The 18,012-nt window shown below is 46.4% G+C and overlaps 1 protein-coding gene across 1 annotated transcript in view; it reads right to left on the reverse strand.

Moving 5' to 3' along the window:
* LOC147106569 (astacin-like metalloendopeptidase) overlaps positions 1-18,012 on the reverse strand; it is a 512,506-nt gene that overhangs the window by 156,597 nt on the left and 337,897 nt on the right. The window contains exon 9 of the mRNA XM_086007520.1: positions 9,319-9,443. Within this exon, the coding sequence (XP_085863646.1) occupies positions 9,319-9,443 (125 nt within the window). The remainder of the gene's footprint in view (positions 1-9,318; positions 9,444-18,012) is intronic.

Raw genomic sequence — 18,012 nt, forward strand, 5'->3', positions numbered from 1 at the left:
TACTCACCAACCAGGGTCTCCAGAATCATCGGGGTCTGCTGTGTACTGCACAACATCGCAGAGCAGTGTAGCTTACCGCTGCCTGAGGAACAAGTGGCTCAGCGCACAGCCTCCTCCTCAGAGGAGGAGGAGGAGGAGGAGGAAGACCTTGCAGAGGCAGATGTGCCAGTTCCACCAGCACCCGAGCACATTGCTGGCCGTGATGCAAGAAATGCACTAAACCATGCCAGATTCGTTTAAATTTACGAAGCAAACACATGTGGCTGCCACCTTCTTAACACACCATGCACCATCTGTACAATAAACTGTGGGTTCCTATTACACTCACCACCATCATTACAGATGAAAGGCGCCCTGACACCTCACTGTGACACTTCCATTTCTGGGCACACATAGGCCAACTCTTTGAATGTTTGTCATCGCATTTCTTTATTACAATGGAAATGACAATGAAAATCTTAAATTTGTATGACATCAAAACACCCCAAGTGACTACCCTTGTGACTATTTGTGTGTTAACTTTCTTTTATGTGTGCTTCTACATGGTGCTTTCCCTGTGGCTTCAGCAGATGTGGAGGCACCTTGCTCACTTTCATGCTGCTCCTGCTTCGATACCTTTGGTGGGTGTCCTCTGGGTTTGGGAGCCTAGAAGGGCTCGGCAACAGTCTGCTCCTCCTGCGGCTGTGCAGGGGCTGAAACGGCCATCTCAGTTGGGTGAGGAATCTGGGGCTCTGACGTGACGTGGAAGTGTGAGCGCTTGGAGAGGAGCCCACACTTCCTTGTTGTCGACCACCAACATCCCTCTCATGGGTCGCCCACACTTCACTGCTAGCAAGTAGCTGTAGGGCACCTTGCTGCACATCAGTGGGGCCTTGAGGACCCGTCTCTGTACTGACAGTCCCATAATGGGGACATCCGTGGAGCTCTGGTGTCTCTCCTCAATAGCTGCCCATCTATCCTCCATAGCAGACTATCTATTTTGAAGAGTCACCATGCTCTGTTGAATCTGGAGACTTATGTCCTCCAAGGAGGTTGCCACCCCCTCCATGGTGGCACGTTCATGCGCCATTGCCTCCACCATGGCATTGCTTATGTTTGAGATGGACTCCTCCATTCTCTGCACACTTGCAGTTACCGTGGATGCAAAACCTGTCAGAGACTCCTGCACTTGTTGTTGAAGTTACAGCACTGATCTCTTTCTGGATGGCCCTAGAGGCACAGGGTCCACATGCAGCTGAGCAGAGCTAAGAGCGCACTGCGGCCTCTGACGAGGACTCTCCACTGCTGTCCCTGTCTCCACCATCTGCTGATGCTCACTTGTGAGCTGTGATACACCAGGTGACAACACTAATCTATCTCGCGAATGACCCACCGAAGTGTGCGTCTCTGTGCTGGTGCTGGGTGCGCTCAATTCTGCCCTCAGATGGTGCAGCTTCCTCTGAGGAATCTTCCAGCTCTTCCTCCTGGACAGTGGAGAGGGGAGCTTCCGATGGTCCTGTGGGGGAGTAAAGGCATGAGTTAGGAATATGATATTAACGTAGCAGACACATCAAATTGTGCAGATGATCAGAACTCAATCTGCACGAACATCAGATGCCATATCAGTCACTCATGCAATCTAAATGAGAAGGCTGCAAATCTATTCTGTCACCTGCTTGCTGTACTACGCCCGTCTGACCGTCCCCCACTTCCAGATCCTCAGCACCTCCGAGGATGTCGAGAGCAGCCTCCTCAGCGGTGGTCAAGTGGGCAATTGAAGGTGGCCCTCCTCCTGTCCTGCCCCTTTCCCTTTTATTGTGGGCACTCTTTTCCTGCAATGAGGGACACAAGTGGAGTTTGATTGAGAATGTTGGAGTGAGTGTAGAGAATCCATAGCATAGATGCTTAGAGGGAGACAAAGATGGAGTGAGGTGCCAATACCAAGGGCGTTGTTAGTTGTCATGAATTAAAGGAAATTAGTTTCGTAAAAAAATAGTGCTGGAGAAATTAATGGGACTGAAAGCCGATAAATTCCCGGGGCCTGATAATCTGCATCCCAGAGTACTAAAAGAGGTAGCCATGGAAATAGTGGATGCATTGGTTGACATCTTCCAAAATTCTATAGGTTATGGAACAGTTCCTGCAGATTGGAGGGTGTTAAACGTAACCCCACTATTTAAAAAAGGAGGGAGAGAGAAAACAGGGTTAGCCTAACATCAGTAGTAGGGAAAATGCTAGAGTCTATTTTAAAGGATGTGATAACAGGACACTTAAAAAATATCAACGGGATTAGACAAAGTCAACATGGATTTATGAAAGGGAAATCATGTTTGTGAGGATGTAACTGGTAGAATAGATAAGGGAGAACCAGTGAATGCGGTGTATTTGGATTTCAGAAGGCCTTTGATAAAGTCCCACATAAGAGGTTAGTGTGCAAAATTAAAGCATATGGGATTGGGGGTAATATACTGGCATGGATTGTAGATTGGTTAACAGACAGTAGGAATAAATGGGTCTTTTGTGGGGTGGCAGGCGGTGACTAGTGGAGTACCGTAGGGATCAGTGCTTGGGCCCCAGCTATTCACAATATATATCATTGATTTGGATGAGGGAACCAAATGTAATATTTCCAAGTTTGCTGACGACAGGAAACTAGGTGGGATTGTGAGTTGTGAGGAGGATGCAAAGAGGCTTCAAGATGATTTAGACAAGTTGAGTGAGTGGGCAAATACATGGCAGATGCAGTATAATGTGGATAAATGTGAAGTTATCCACTTCAGTAGGAAAAACAGAAAGGCAGAGTATTATTTAAATGGTGATAGATTGGGAAATGTTGATGTACAGAGGGACCTGGGTGTCCTTGTACAGCAGTCACTGAAAGCAAACATGCAGGTGCAGCAAGCAGTTAGGAAGGCAAATGGTATGTTGGCCTTCATCGCAAGAAGATTTGAGTACAGGGGCAAGGATGTCTTACTACAGTTATACAGGGCCTTGGTGAGTACTGTGTGCAGTTTTGGGCTCCTTACCTAAGAAAGGATATACTTGCCATAGAGGGAGTGCAACGAAGGTTCATCAGACTGATTCCTAGGATGCCAGGTCTGTCGTAAGAGGAGAGATTGGGTCGACTAGGCCTGTATTTGAGAATGAGAGGGGATCTCATTGAAACGTATAAAATTCTGACAGGGCTAGACAGACTGGATGCAGGGAGGATGTTTCCCCTGGCTGGGGACTCTAGAACGAGGGGTCACAGTCTCAGGATACGGGGTAGAACATTTAGGACTGAGATGAGGAGAAACGTCTTCACTCAGAGGGTGGTGAACCTGTGGAATTCTCCACCACAGAAGGCTGTGGAGGCCAAGTCACTGAATATATTTAAGAAGGAGATAGATAGATTTCTAGACGCAAAAGGTGTCAAGGGGTATGGGGAGAGAGCGGGAATATAGTATTGTGATAGAGGATCAGCCATGATCATATTGAATAGAAACATAGAAACGTAGAAGATAGGAGCAGGAGTAGGCCATTCGGCCCCTCGAGCCTGCTCCGCCATTCAATGAGATCATGGCTGATCATCCAAATTCAGTACCCTGTCCCTGCTTTCTCTCCATATCCCTTGATCCCTTTAGCCTTAAGAAATATATCTAACTCCTTCTTGAATATATTTAATGAATTGGCCTCTACTGCCTTCTGTGGTAGAGAATTCCACAGGTTCACCACTCTCTGGGGGAAGAAATTCCTCCTCATCTCTGTCATAAATGGCTTACCCTTTTATCATTAGACTATGACCCCTGGTTCTGGACTCCCCGGCCATCGGGAACATCCTTCCTACATCTAGTCTGTCTAGTCCTGTTAGAATTTTATAAGTTTCACTGAGATCCCCTCTCATTCTTCTAAACTCCAGCGAGTATAAGCCCAATCGAAACAATCTCTCCTCATACATCATTCCTGCCATCCCAGGTCTCAGCCTGGTGAATCTTCGCTGCACTCCCACCATGACAAGAACATCCTTCAACAGATAAGGCAACCAAAACTGCATACAATACTCAAGATGTGGTCTCACCAAGGCCCTGTACAACTGCAGCAAGACATTCCTGTTCCTGAACTCGAACGCTCTCGCTACGAAGGCCAGCATACCATTTGCCTTCTTAACCGCCTGCTGCACCTGCATGCTTACCTTCAGCGACTGGTGCACAAGGACACACAGGTCTTGTTGCACTTCCCCTTCACCCAATCTAATGCCATTCAGATAATAATCTGCCTTACTGTTTTGACACCAAAGTGGATAACCTCGCATTTATCCACATTATATTGCATCTGCCATGCTTCTGCCCAATCACCCAACCTGTCCAAATCATACTAGAGTTTCCCAGCAGCCTTCTCACAGCACACACGCCCACCCAGCTTTGTGTCATCTGCAAGCTTGGAGATATTACATCTAGTTCCCTTGACTAGTTCATTAATATATATTGTGAATAGCTGGGGTCCTAGGACCAATCCCTGCGGTACCTCACTAGTCACTGCCTGCCACTCGGAAAAAGACCTGTTTTTTCCAACTCTTTGCTTTCTGTCTGCCAACCAGTTCTCTATCCAAGTCAATACCTTGCCCCCAATCCCATGTGCCTTAACTTTACACGCTAATCTCTTATGCGGGACCTTATCGAAAGCCTTCCGAAAATCCAAATACACCACATCCACTCGTTCTCCCTTATCTACTTTACCAGTTAGCCTCTGAAAAAATTCCAGTAGATTAGTCAAGCACAATTTACCTTTTGTAAATCCATGTTGAATTTGTCCAATCCTGTCACTGTTTTCCAAGTGCTCTGCTATTACATCTTTTGTAATGGACTCGAGCATTTTCCCCACTACCGATGTCAGGCTTACCGGTCTATAATTCCCCATTTTCTCTCTACCACCTTTTCTGAATAGTGGGGTAACATTAGCTACCCTCCAATCCATGGGTACTGTTCCAGAGTCCATCGAATTTTGGAAGATGACCAGCAATGCATCTACTATTTCTATGGCCACTTCCTTAAGTACCCTAGGATGTAGATTATCAGGCCCTGGGGATTTACCGGCCTTCAATCCCATCAATTTCTCTAACACCATTTCCCTACAAATACTGATTTCTTTCAGTTCCTCTCTCTCATTAGACCCTATGTTCCCCAACATCTCTGGCAGGTTATTTGTGTCCTCCTTTGTGAAAACAGAACCAAAGTATGTATTTAGTTGGTCTGCCATTTCCTTGTTTCTCATTATAAATTCCCCTGATTCTGACTGTAAGGGACCTACGCTTGACTTCACCAATCTTTTTCTCTTCACATATCTATAAAAGCTTTTACAGTCAGTTTTTATGTTCCCTGCAAGCTTACTCTCATATTCTATTTTCCCCTTCTTAATTAATCCCTTTGTCCTCCTTTGTTGACTCCTAAACTGCTCCCAATCCTCAGGATTATTGCTTTTTCTAGCCAATTTATATGTCCTCTCCTTGGATCTTATGCTATCCCTAATTTCCCTTGTTAGCCACGGTTGAGTCACCTTTTTTGTTTTATTTTTATGCCAAACTGGGATGAACAAATTCTGTAGCTCATCCATTCGGTCTTTGAATGTTTGCCATTGCCTATCCACCGTCAACCATTTGAGTGCCATTCCCCAATCAATCCTACCCAACTCGCTCCTCAGACCATCGTAGCTTCCTTTATTTAAATTGAGGACCCTTCTCTCTGAGTCAACTACTTCATTCTCCATCTTAATGAAGAATTCGATCATATTATGATCGCTCCGACCCAAGGGGCCTCGTACAACAAGATTGCTAATTAATCCTTTCTCGTTACATAATACCCAGTCTAAGATGGCCTGATCTCTGGTTGGTTCCTCGACATATTGGTCCAGGAAACCATCCCGTAAACACTCCAGGAATTCCTCCTCCACAGTATTGTTACTAATTTGGTTGGCCCAATCTATATGTAGATTAAAGTCACCCATGATGACTGCTGTGCCCTTATTGCACGCTTCTTTAATTTCCCTTTAAATGCCATCCCCAACCTCTGCCTTACTGTTTGGAGGTCTATATACCACTCCCACTAATGATTTTTTCCCCTTAGTATTTCTCAATTCTACCCATACAGATTCCACATCATCAGAGCTAATATCCTTCATTGCAATTGTATTAATCCCTTCTTTAACCAGTAATGCTACCCCACCTCCCTTTCCTTTTTGCCTATCTTTCCTGAATATTGAATACCCCTGGATGTTCCCAGTCTTGGCCATCCTTGAGCCATGTTTCCGTAATCCCAACCAAATCATATTCGTTTACCTCTATTTGCGCAGCCAATTCATCCACCTTATTACAAATGCTCCTCGCATTAAGACACAAAGCCTTCAGGCTTGTTTTTTTAACGCTCTTAGACCTATTAGAATTATTATTTACTGTGGCCACGTTTGATTTAAACCGTTGATTTCTCTGACTGCCACTTTTGTTTTTCTCCTTCCTATCTTTGGCTTTTATCCCTGTTTTCCTTTCCTCTGTCTCCCTGCTCAGGTTCCCAACCCCCTGCCATTTTAGTTTAAACCCCCCCGAACAGTGCTAGCAAACCTCCCCGCAAGGATATTTGTCCCGCTCTGGTTCAGGTGCAACCCGTCCGACTTGGAAAAGTCCCACCTTCCCCAGAAGCAGGCCCAGTGATCCAGGAAACTAAAGCCCTCCCTCCTGCACCAACTCATTAGCCACGCATTCATCTGTTCTATCCTCCTATTCCTATACTCACTAGCACGTGGCACCGGGAATAATCCAGAGATTACAACCTTTGAGGTCCTACTCTTTAATCTGCTACCTAGCTCCCTAAATTCTTGCTGCAGGACCTCATCCCTCTTCCTACCTATGTCGTTGGTCCCAATGTGAACCACGACCTCTGCCTTTTCACCCTCCCGCTTCAGAATGCCCTGCAGCTGTTCAGTGACATCCTTGACCCTGGCACCAGGGAGGCAACAAACCATCCTGGAGTCACGTCTACGGCCACAGAAACGCCTATCTGTTCCCCTTACGATAGAATCCCCTACCACTATTGCTCTCCCACTCTTTTTCCTCCCTTCCTGAGCAGCAGGACACCCCTGGTGCCAGGAAGTTGGCTGCTGCCGCCCTCCCCTGGTGAGTCATCCCCCTCAACAGTATCCAAACTGGTATACCTGTTTGAAAGGGGGATGGCCACAGGGGTCCCCTGCACTACCTGCCTGCTTCTATTGCTCCGCCTGGTGGTCACCCATTTCCCTTCTGATTGTGCAGCCCTACCCTGCGGTGTGAACAACTCATCAAACGTGTAATCCATGACCCTCTCAGCATCGTGAATGCTCCACAACCCATCCATCCGCAGCTCCAGCGCCTCCATATGGCCCGTTAGTAGCTGCAACTGGATGCATTTCTGGCACACGTGGTCGTCAGGGACACTGGCAGCGTCCCTGAATTCCCACATAGAGCAAGAGGAGCATAACACGGGGCTGGGCTCTCCTGGCATGACTTACCCCTTTAATTAATTTAAATTAATTCAATACCACCAGTTAAAGATATACTCTAGGGTGCTTATTTACCAACTGTCCCCACTACACCACAGAGACCCAAGAAAATATAAACCGCAGAATTTAAGCTTGTAATGTAAAGAAGAAATACTCACCAACCAATCACTTACCTGCTTCCTGGTGACGTCACACTTGGATTACTTTTACCTCTCTCCCCTGCTGCTGAATTGGTATGCCGCTACTCACTCACTGCCTCCGATTACGGAGCGGAGTCATCAGCCAGGTGGAGAGTGGATAACCCTTGTCCCCGAGGAGCCAACCACTTGGCTGATGCGCTGCCTGGAAAAGCTCTGGCACATCAGTCTGGCGCAGGATGAAAGCATTGTGGCTGCTGCCAGGATAGCGGGCATTGACAGCGAGTATCAGCTGTCCGTGGTCACACACCAAATGGACAGTTAAGGAGTGGAACCCCTGGTGGTTTCGGAAAACCTCTGCATTCTCACGCGGTGCCCGCAATGCCACATGTGTGCAGTCAATGGCGCCCTACACCATGGGGAAGCCCGCTCTCCTCGCAAAGCCACATTCGTGTTCATGCTGTTTGGCCCGGGTCATTGGGAAACAGATGTACTGGTGTCTCCTTTTATAGAGGGCATTTGTCACCTCCCAGATACAGCAATGGACCGCGAACTGGGAGATATTGGCGATGTCCCCAGTAGCTGCTTGAAAGGAGCCGGTGGCATAAATATTCAGAGCCACTGTGACCTTCACTGCCACCGACAGAGACGTCCTGGTCTTCAGTTGAGGTTGCAGATCTGGCTGCAGCAGGTGGCAGAGCTCAGTGACCACCTCCTGACTGAAGCACAGCCTGCGCAAACACTGCTCTTCAGACAAGTGAATGTAGGAGAATTGCTCCCGGAATACCCTGGGAGGATAAGGTCTCCTGTGCAGAGGCCTGTTGGCCCTCCTCCCTCTGGCCATGATTGCCATTCTCTCTCAGCGTCTCTGATGCCTCCGATTCTGCAGGCGCAGGACGATGCCCCGAATCAGTGCAGCCCCCACAGTCTCTTGACAATCAAAGTAATGAAGGTCAAATCCAAAAGAACCTGCAAAGTGCTGGTCAGTAGCCAAAACTACTTCACACAGCGTTGACTCTATGCAGAAGTCTCTCTCTCGCTCAGAATCTCACTCTCTCAGAATCTCTCTCTCTCTGTCAGAATGAGTGGTGCAAAAATGTCTTCCACAAAAAAAGGCAGGAAGGGGGCACCTTTAAATAGCGCTCCCCCAGCCCCTTACCGACTGGAAAACGTTCCACTCTCCGTTGTTGATTGCGGCAGGCGGAAAGGAAGGGGGCACCACTAAATATCCGGTCCGGGGTGTTGCACGCTCGACTGACATCACGCTCTGTGGGCGCAGGAGATCGTGGCAGTAGAGGTTAATGCTGCCACAAAAACTCTGGTCAATTTCGCGAGCGGCGCAAACATCGCTGCGCCCCATTAGCGCCCTCTTAGGGCACTAACGGGAGGCGTTAAGCAACCGAATTTTTCCCCCACAGAATTTATGTCTTCACATATGTCCACTTAAGTGGCTGCATCCCATTACATTTGAGCTACCGCCCTCGCTCGAGATCCCCCTCCCATTAACTGAGCTCCCTGCATAAAGTTAGATCCTTGCAGGGAGTTCTGAATATTGATTTAAGTAAACTGACCTTCTAAAATAGGGTATGGTCAACTCTGCTCGACTTCAGAGAGCATTATAGTTGGTTATATGGAAATTTCACCAGTTATGGAGTCCTCACAGAAAATCTGCTCTAATGAGTATATATTTTACACGTACCGCAGTTATACAATTTGTTAACCTTACGAACATCTTTGGTGGAAAGCCCTCGAATTTGTCCAAGTTCAACATTTGGATCTCGTAGTGGTTGGATAGTAACACGGTTATTTTTGGAAAAAGCAGTTCTGCAATAAAGAATAATAACGTTATTTACATATCACTATTGTTTTTAGTTTGATCTTCAATGGATGAATTTTGCATTTTTCGGTGTTAATGAGCAAAACTATGGGAAATGGAGTTCAATGTGGGCAGTTGTGAGGTCATCCATTTTCTAAATGGTAAGAAACTAGGAACTGTAGCGTGGCACAGAGATTTGGGAGTCCAATACGCAAATCATTAAATCGGTAGACAGGTGCCCCTTATGACAGCCCACTACCTGAAGTAGAGGAGGAGGAGAAGCTCTGTTGAATACATTTGAGGTTAGGCAGCCCCAGAATAGGAGAGTTCCAACAAGATAACCAGCTGTCCAAATACTCACCCATGCAAGAATTCTTTTACATCTGAGTGAAGAGAAATATTTGCAGAGGCTTTGGTTCAGCAGGAAAGTTGTATTGGAGTTGTGTGACCCTGCTGTGTTAACTCCTTGGCAGGAATGTTAAAGATCCAGTCAGGTTGGAGGCAAATAATGTAAACAGGGTTTTATCTGGCTGGAACCTGAACTACAACTACTTGTCTCAGAATGATAACTGTGGTGTAAATGCACCCTAAAAGGGATAGAATGGAATCCCGATTGTGAAATATTCCAATTTTCCAAGATGGCTCCTGGGCTGGCAGCCCTTTCTGAGCTGCTCTTCTCTTCTACTGTATCAATGGTCATCCATTGCCATCTTTTGCCCTTTCCTCCCCCAATCACCTTTCTTCAATTGCTTAAGATACCCTGCCTCTGATAGTGCAGGCATTTCAGCCCAAATTACAAGTTCAAACTACAAGTTTAAAGCTACCCCTGCAGAGTCCACTGCCCATCACCCGGCATGTCTTTGATCTCACTGAGCTCTTTCAACTGCTGGAACTCTGCTGAAACCTGACCTCTAGCACTGGATTCCTCGCAGACAGGACTTTGTTGACTACACGGTTTGACTCAGCAGCTAGGCGCTGCTCTGCTTTTCAGTCACCTCAAGTTATAAGTTGCAGAATTAGAAACATAGAAACATAGAAGATAGGAGCAGGAGTAGGCAATTCGGCCCTTCGAGCCTGCTCCGCCATTCAATGAGATCATGGCTGATCATTCAAATTCAGTACCCTGTCCCTACCTTCTCCCCATATCCCTTGATCCCTTTAGCCTTAAGAAATATATCCAACTCTTCCTTGAATATATTTAATGAACTGGCCTCCACCGCCCTCTGTGGCAGAGAATTCCACAGGTTCACCACTTTCTGGGTGAAGAAATTCCTCCTCATTTCAGTCCTAAATGTCCTACCCCTTATCCTTAGACTATGAGCCCTGGTTCGGGACTCCCCGACCATCGGGAACATCCTTCCAGCATCTAGTCTGTCCAGGCCTGACAGAATTTTATAGGTTTCGATGAGATCCCCTCTCAATCTTCTAAACTCCAGTGAGGTTAAGCCCAATCGACACAATCTCACCTCATACGTCATTCCTGCCATCCCAGGTATCAGCCTGGTGAATCTTCGCTGCACTCCTTCCATGGCAAGAACGTCCTTCCTCAGATAAGGCGACCAAAACTGCACACAATACTCAAGGTGCGGTCTCACCAAGGCCCTGTACAACTGTAGCAAGACATCCTTGTTCCTGTACTCGAACCCTCTTGCTACGAAGGCCAACATACCATTTGCCTTCTTAACCGCCTGCTGCACCTGCATGCTTACCTTCAGCGACTGGTGCACAAGAACACCCAGGTCTCTTTGCACTTCCCCTTCTCCCAATCTATTGCCATTCAAATAATAATGTGCCTTCCTGTTTTTGCCACCAAAGTGGATAACCTCACATTTATCCACATTATAGTGCATTTGCCATGTTTCTGCCCAATCATCTAGCCTGTCCAAATCGTACTGGAGTTTCATGACATCCTCCTCGCAGCATACCCTCCCACCCAGCTTTGTGTCGTCTGCAAATTTGGAGATATTACATCCAATTCCCTCGTCCAGATCATTAATATATATTGTGAACAGCTGGGGTCCTAGGACCGATCCTTGCGGTACCCCACTAGTCACTGCCTGCCACTCGGAAAACGACCCGTTTATTCCAACTCTTTGCTTTCTGTCCACCAACTAGTTCTCTATCCAAGTCAATACCTTGCCCCCATTCCCATGTGCCTTAATTTTGCATGCTAATCTCTTAAGTGGGACCTTATCGAAAGCCTTCTGAAAGTCCAAATACACCACATCCACTGGTTCTCCCTTATCTATTTTACCAGTTACATCCTCAAAAAATTCCAGTAGATTAGTCAAGCATGATTTACCTTTTCTAAATCCATGTTGACTTTGTCTGATCCTGTCACTGCTTTCCAAGTGCTCTGCTATTACATCTTTTATAATGGACTCTAGCATTTTCCCCACTACCGATGTCAGGCTTACCGGTCTATAATTCCCCGCTTTTTCTCTGCCACCTTTTTTGAATAGTGGGGTAACATTAGCTACCCTCCAATCCATGGGTACTGTTCCAGAGTCTATCGAGTTCTGGAAGATGACCAGCAATGCAGCTACTATTTCTAGGGCCACTTCCTTAAGTACCCTGGGATGTAGATTATCAGGCCCTGGGGATTGATCGGCCTCCAGTCCCATCAATTTTCCTAACACCATTTCCCTACAAATACTGATTCCTTTCAGTTCCACCCTTTCATCAGGCCCTATGTTCCCCGGTATTTCTAGGAGGTTATTTGTGTCCTCCTTTGTGAAGACAGAACCAAAATATGTATTTAGTTGGTCTGCCATTTCTTTGTTCCCCATTATAAATTCCCCCGATTCTGACTGCAAGGGACCTACGCTTGACTTCACCAATCTTTTTCTCTTCACATATCTATAAAAGCTTTTACAGTCAGTTTTTATGTTCCCTGCAACCTTACTCTCCTATTCTATTTTCCCTTTCTTAATTAATCCCTTTGTCCTCCTTTGTTGAATCCTAAACTGCTCCCAATCCTCAGGATTATTGCTTTTTCTGGCCAATTTGTATGTCCTCTCCTTGGATCTTATGCTATCCCTAATTTCCCTTGTTAGCCACGGTTGAGTCACCTTTTTTGTTTTATTTTTATGCCAAACTGGGATGAACAACTTCTGTAGTTCATCCATTTGGTCTTTGAACGTTTGCCATTGCCTATCCACCGTCACCTCTTTGAGTGCCATTCCCCAATCAATCCTACCCGACTCGCTCCTCAGACCATCGTAGTTTCCTTTATTTAAATTGAGGACCCTTGTCTCTGAGTCAACTACTTCATTCTCCATCTTATTGAAGAATTTGATCATATTATGATCGCTCCAACCCAAGGGGCCTCGTACAACAAGATTGCTAATTAATCCTTTCTCGTTACATAATACCCAGTCTAAGATGGCCTGATCTCTGGTTGGTTCCTCGACATATTGGTCCAGGAAACCATCCCGTAAACACTCCAGGAATTCCTCCTCCACAGTATTGTTACCAATTTGGTTAGCCCAATCTATATGTAGATTAAAGTCGCCAATGATGACCGCTGTGCCCTTATTGCACGCTTCTTCAATTTCCCTTTTAATGCCATCCCCAACCTCCGCCTTACTGTTTGGAGGTCTATATACCACTCCCACTAATTTTTTTTTTTCCCCTTAGTATTTCTCAATTCTACCCATACAGATTCCACATCATCAGAGCTAATATCCTTCATTACAATTGTGTTAATCCTTCTTTAACCAGTAATGCTACCCCACCTCCCTTTCCTTTTTGCCTATCTTTCCTGAATATCGAATACCCCTGGATGTTGAGTTCACAGTCTTGGCCATCCTTGAGCCACGTTTCCGTAATCCCAAGCAAATCATATTCGTTTACCTCTATTTGCGCAGCTTTTGTCAAATTGGTTTCCGATCTCCTGGACTTCTCTGGACATCTGGATTACGTTTCTGCTTTGAACTGCACTGGATTACACTACGTTTCTGCACTGGATTACACTGTAGGATTTACCTGCTTTGTCTCTATCTCTGCTGCAAAAAGATGTTTACCTTTAAACTGTGGCTGCGTCTCTGCAGAACTGGTTCTACTGGTTTTTCAGCTCTGTTGGATTGTAGGTAGCAGCTGTTGCTCCACTTGCTGTCCAGTGGCTCGTTCTACCAGTTTTCAGCCTTTCTGGTCGCTGGCTTGTGGTTTTACTTTTTCTCCCTCGCTTTGATCTACGATGACCTCCAACTTGCACCAAATTTAACCATCATCTTTCTGCATCGGCTCTCATTCCTACAGCAAGAACCTCCATCCTCAAACTCTCTACCCTTCAAATAGCTTCTGGGCTTCACTCACCTGCTTTGGACAGTGGTTCATCGATGCTCTGTACTGGCCCCATCCTGCTTACGTCAGCTTGTCCTTCCATGGGACCTCTGATTTTGACCCTGGTCTCCCTACTAATGTTGCAAACCTATTCCCTACTACCAGGATATAGTATTCCATTATTTATTACATTTAAACAGGCCTATATAACCTGAGCTTTTCCCATTTCCATTCGCGTGTGCACTTTGGCTGCTGCTCCGGACCCGAGCCATTCCACTTTTTCCCCCTATTTTCCTTTTCTCTCTATCCCTCTCTGACTGCTCCCTCCTGTCGTCATGCTTCCTTTCATCTCTCCTCTCTCGGATACTCTGCCCTCCCAAATCCCTACCCCAATCCTTCATTACTCTTCAACCTTCCTACTCTCCTGCCGCCATCCCAGGCTTGACTCCCTCTAAGATAAGCCTACAGCTTCCCTCTGTGCTTCTCTTGGCATCCTACGAAGGGCCCATCAAGGCACTCATTGCTGCCGCCTGTCGTGCATTGATTGCGAGTTTGACACCAGTCAAAACGGTAATATAATGTGCGAGTTTAACACCAGTTAATACGGTAATGTGCATTGCATTATGGGAATTACCCGGGAAAGCAGCAGTCAGCCATTTTACTGAATAAAGAGAACATCGTAGTTGTAAGCCTGTCTGCCTGATTCTATGCTTTAATGCGTTCATACAACATTGGCGACGAGGATAACGAAAGGAATCATTTTAAATAGGTAGTTGCCCAAGTTTTAGTTAGCTAGGATGGAGAAGACCAGCATTCAAAATTTTGCATGCTTCGCCGAGCCAGCCACGTTGGGTCCAAGATGGACGAGGGGGGGGTTAACGTCTTTTGAGCTTTATGCCGACGGCAAAGGACTCATTATCAACGATACCTCTGCAGCTGCCACAAAGCAGAGGAGAAGAGCTCTACTTCTACACCTAGCAGGACCAGATGTCCAGGATATCTTTTCGACTCTACCGGACACAGGAGAGCCAGCAGGCTACACGGCGGCGGTTAGTGCTTTGAATCACTACTTCATGCCCCAGGTCAACGCAGCATTTGCTAGACAGACTTTTCATAAGTTGTCCCAGAAGGCAGGTGAGACTGTGCAACAATTTGCTACTCGCTTGCGGCAGGCTGCTATAGACTGTGCTTTTGGGGGGGATGCGGATAATCAAATAAGAGACGCTATCCTGAGTAGGTGCACGTCAGCCTATGTGCGGAGGAAATTGCTAGAGGAAGGGCAAGGTCTAACGCTCGCCCGCACGTTACAATTGGCCTCACAATGTGAAAACGTCGAGGAGCAGATGTCAGCCATGTCATGTACAGAGAAGGCGGAGACAGATACTGTTCGTCGTGTTAAACAGAAAAGAGGGTATTATGCGAAAAGCTTGACAGAGAAACCAAAGGGAAATGGCGATAGGAACGAAAGGAAATGTTACAGATGTGGACAGACAGACCACATGGGCAGAGATCCGAAATGCCCAGCACGCAGAGAGAGGTGTCATAAGTGCAAGGGAAAGGATCATTTCTCCAAAGTATGCCGCACAAAGGGTACAAAGAAACACAGTGTGAACAATGTAGAGGAACAAAATAACTGTGCATTTGCTGTTACTGGAACTAACGTGACAGAGAGACTTACCTTTTGTGTGGGGGGAGTAAACCTGAGAATGTTAATTGATTCGGGTGCAACTAATAATGTGATAGATGAGAATACATGGGAAGGATTAAAGTCAGAACACATTAAGTGTCAGTCACATGTCCCTAAGGCAGAGAGAAAGTTATTCTCTTATGCTTCTAGCCGACCACTGTCAGTTAAAGGTGTATTCACATGTGGGATTACAATAGGTAAGAGAACTGAGCAGGCGGAGTTCATTGTGGTTAAAGGCCATGGAGAGCCGTTGCTAGGAAGGGAGACAGCCATGAAACTGGGAGTTTTAAAAATAGGCGCAGATGTCTCAGCTATGGTAGATGTAAGACAGCTACTAGAACAGCGGTATCCAAAGGTGTTCCAGGGAGTAGGAAGGCTGAACACAAAACAGATCAGTTTGTATATCGACCCATAAGTGAAGCCTGTGGGCTAGCCACTCAGGCATATACCATTCAACTTAAGGGGGGCAGTAGAGGCCAAAATAAAACAATTGAGGGACATGGACATTATCGAACCTGTAACTGGTCCCACCCCATGGGTAATTCCTGTGGTTATTGTACCAAAAGCGGATAAGGATGTAAGGTTATGCCTAGACATGAGACGAGCAAACCAGGCAATAGTGAGGGAACGATATCAAATCCCCACCGTTGATGAGATACTCCAAGGTATGAACGGCTCGACGGTGTTTAGTAAGCTAGACCTGAAATGGGGTTATCACCAGCTAGAACTGACCCCTGAGTCAGGAGAAATCACAACATTTGCAGTACATAATGGAGTATACAAGTACAAGAGGCTGATATTCGGTGTATCTTCAGCTAGTGAGCAATATCAGCATGAGATAGCTAGTGCCTTAGCTGGAATAGAGGGTGTTGAAAACATCTCAGATGACATTATCGTGCATGCACACGACCAGGAATCGCACGACAGACGCCTGCACGCTGTCATGACCAGACTAATGGAAAGTGGACTGACACTAAACTCAGAGAAGTGCCAATTCAACATGGACTGATTGATTTTCATGGGAATCCTGTTGTCTGAAAAGGGCATCGGACCAACAGCAGAGAGAGTGCGAGCGGTGGCAGAAGCTCGGGAACCAGAGACTGCTACAGAGGTGAGGAGTTTCTTGGGACTCGTTGGGTACAGTAGCAGATTCATCCCGCAGTTTGCAACGCTATCAGAGCCACTGCAATGCCTGACGAGAAAAGACACACCATTTAAATTTGGATCACAACAGAGACAGTCATTCAGTGCACTCAAGGAAGAGTTGGCCAGAGCCGGCACTTTAACATATTTTGATAAGGACGCACCAACCAAGGTGATAGCAGATGCTAGTCCTGTAGATTTAGGCGCAGTACTAGTTCAGGACCAACAGGGATAAGAGGTGCCAATATGCTATGTAAGTCATAGTTTAACAGACTGTGAGAGGAAATACTCTCAAACAGAGAGAGAGGCCTTAGCTCTTGTATGGGCTTGTGAGAGGCTGCATCCATATGTGTATGGCCGAAAATGTAACTTGGTAACTGACCATACGCCATTACAAGTGATATACGGCCCACACTCTAAACCCTGTGCCCATATAGAGAGATGGGTACTTAGATTACAGCCGTACGATTTTAAGGTGATACACATTCCAGGCAAGCAAAACATTGCAGACCCACTGTCACGATTGCTGGGGGAGACAGCAAAACAGGAGAGACATTCTCATGGCTCAGATGAATATGTGAGATTTGTAGTTGTGAGTGCGACACCAAAAGCACTCACTACTAGAGAGGTGGAGGAAGCCTCTGCTACCGACCCAGAGCTGATTGAGGTACGGAGGGCAATCACAAATGGACATTTTGAGAACTGTAAAGCTTATGCAATTGCAAACGAGCTGTGCGTAGTGGGGTACCTAGTTCTTCGGGGAACACGCATCGTGCTACCCACAGTGTTACACGCACGAGCCCTGGTGTTAGCACATGAAGGACACTTGGGAATAGTTGGAACAAAGCAACATCTCAGAACCAAGGTTTGGTGGCCTGGCATGGACAAGGTAGCTGAAAAACACTGTAAAGCGTGCCACGGCTGTCAGATAGTAGCCAGACCCGACCCACCTGAACCGTTGAGACCAACACCATTACCGGAGGGCCCCTGGCAGGGTGTAGCTATAGACTTACTGGGACCCTTGCCATCCAACCACTCCATTCTTGTGGTAGTTGATTATTACAGTCGCTACTATGAATACAACATCATGACCTCCACAACAACAGAGAAGGTTATTGATAGTTTAGAGTCAATCTTCAGCCGTCATGGTTTGCCAATCACCTGCAAATCTGATAATGGTCCCCAATTCAGATCTGAATTATTCAAAGAATACTGTGAAAACAACGGGATCAAACACCTGAAAACGACAGCAAAATGGGCTCAGGCTAACGGAGAAGTCGAGCGCCAGAATGCATCGCTGATGAAGAGAATCAGAATTGCTCAGTCAGAAGGACTAGATTGGAAACGTGAACTTAGAAAATATGTGACTGTGTACAGGAGCATTGACCATGCCACAACAGGAAAGAGCCCAGCAGAGCTGCTCTTTAAACGGAAAATGAGAGGAAAGCTGCCAGACATCACAG

Source organism: Somniosus microcephalus, chromosome 15 (assembly GCF_052327205.1).
Source record: "Somniosus microcephalus isolate GS21.2 chromosome 15, FLI_Smic_1.0, whole genome shotgun sequence".
In the NCBI taxonomy this organism is placed as follows: domain Eukaryota; kingdom Metazoa; phylum Chordata; class Chondrichthyes; order Squaliformes; family Somniosidae; genus Somniosus; species Somniosus microcephalus.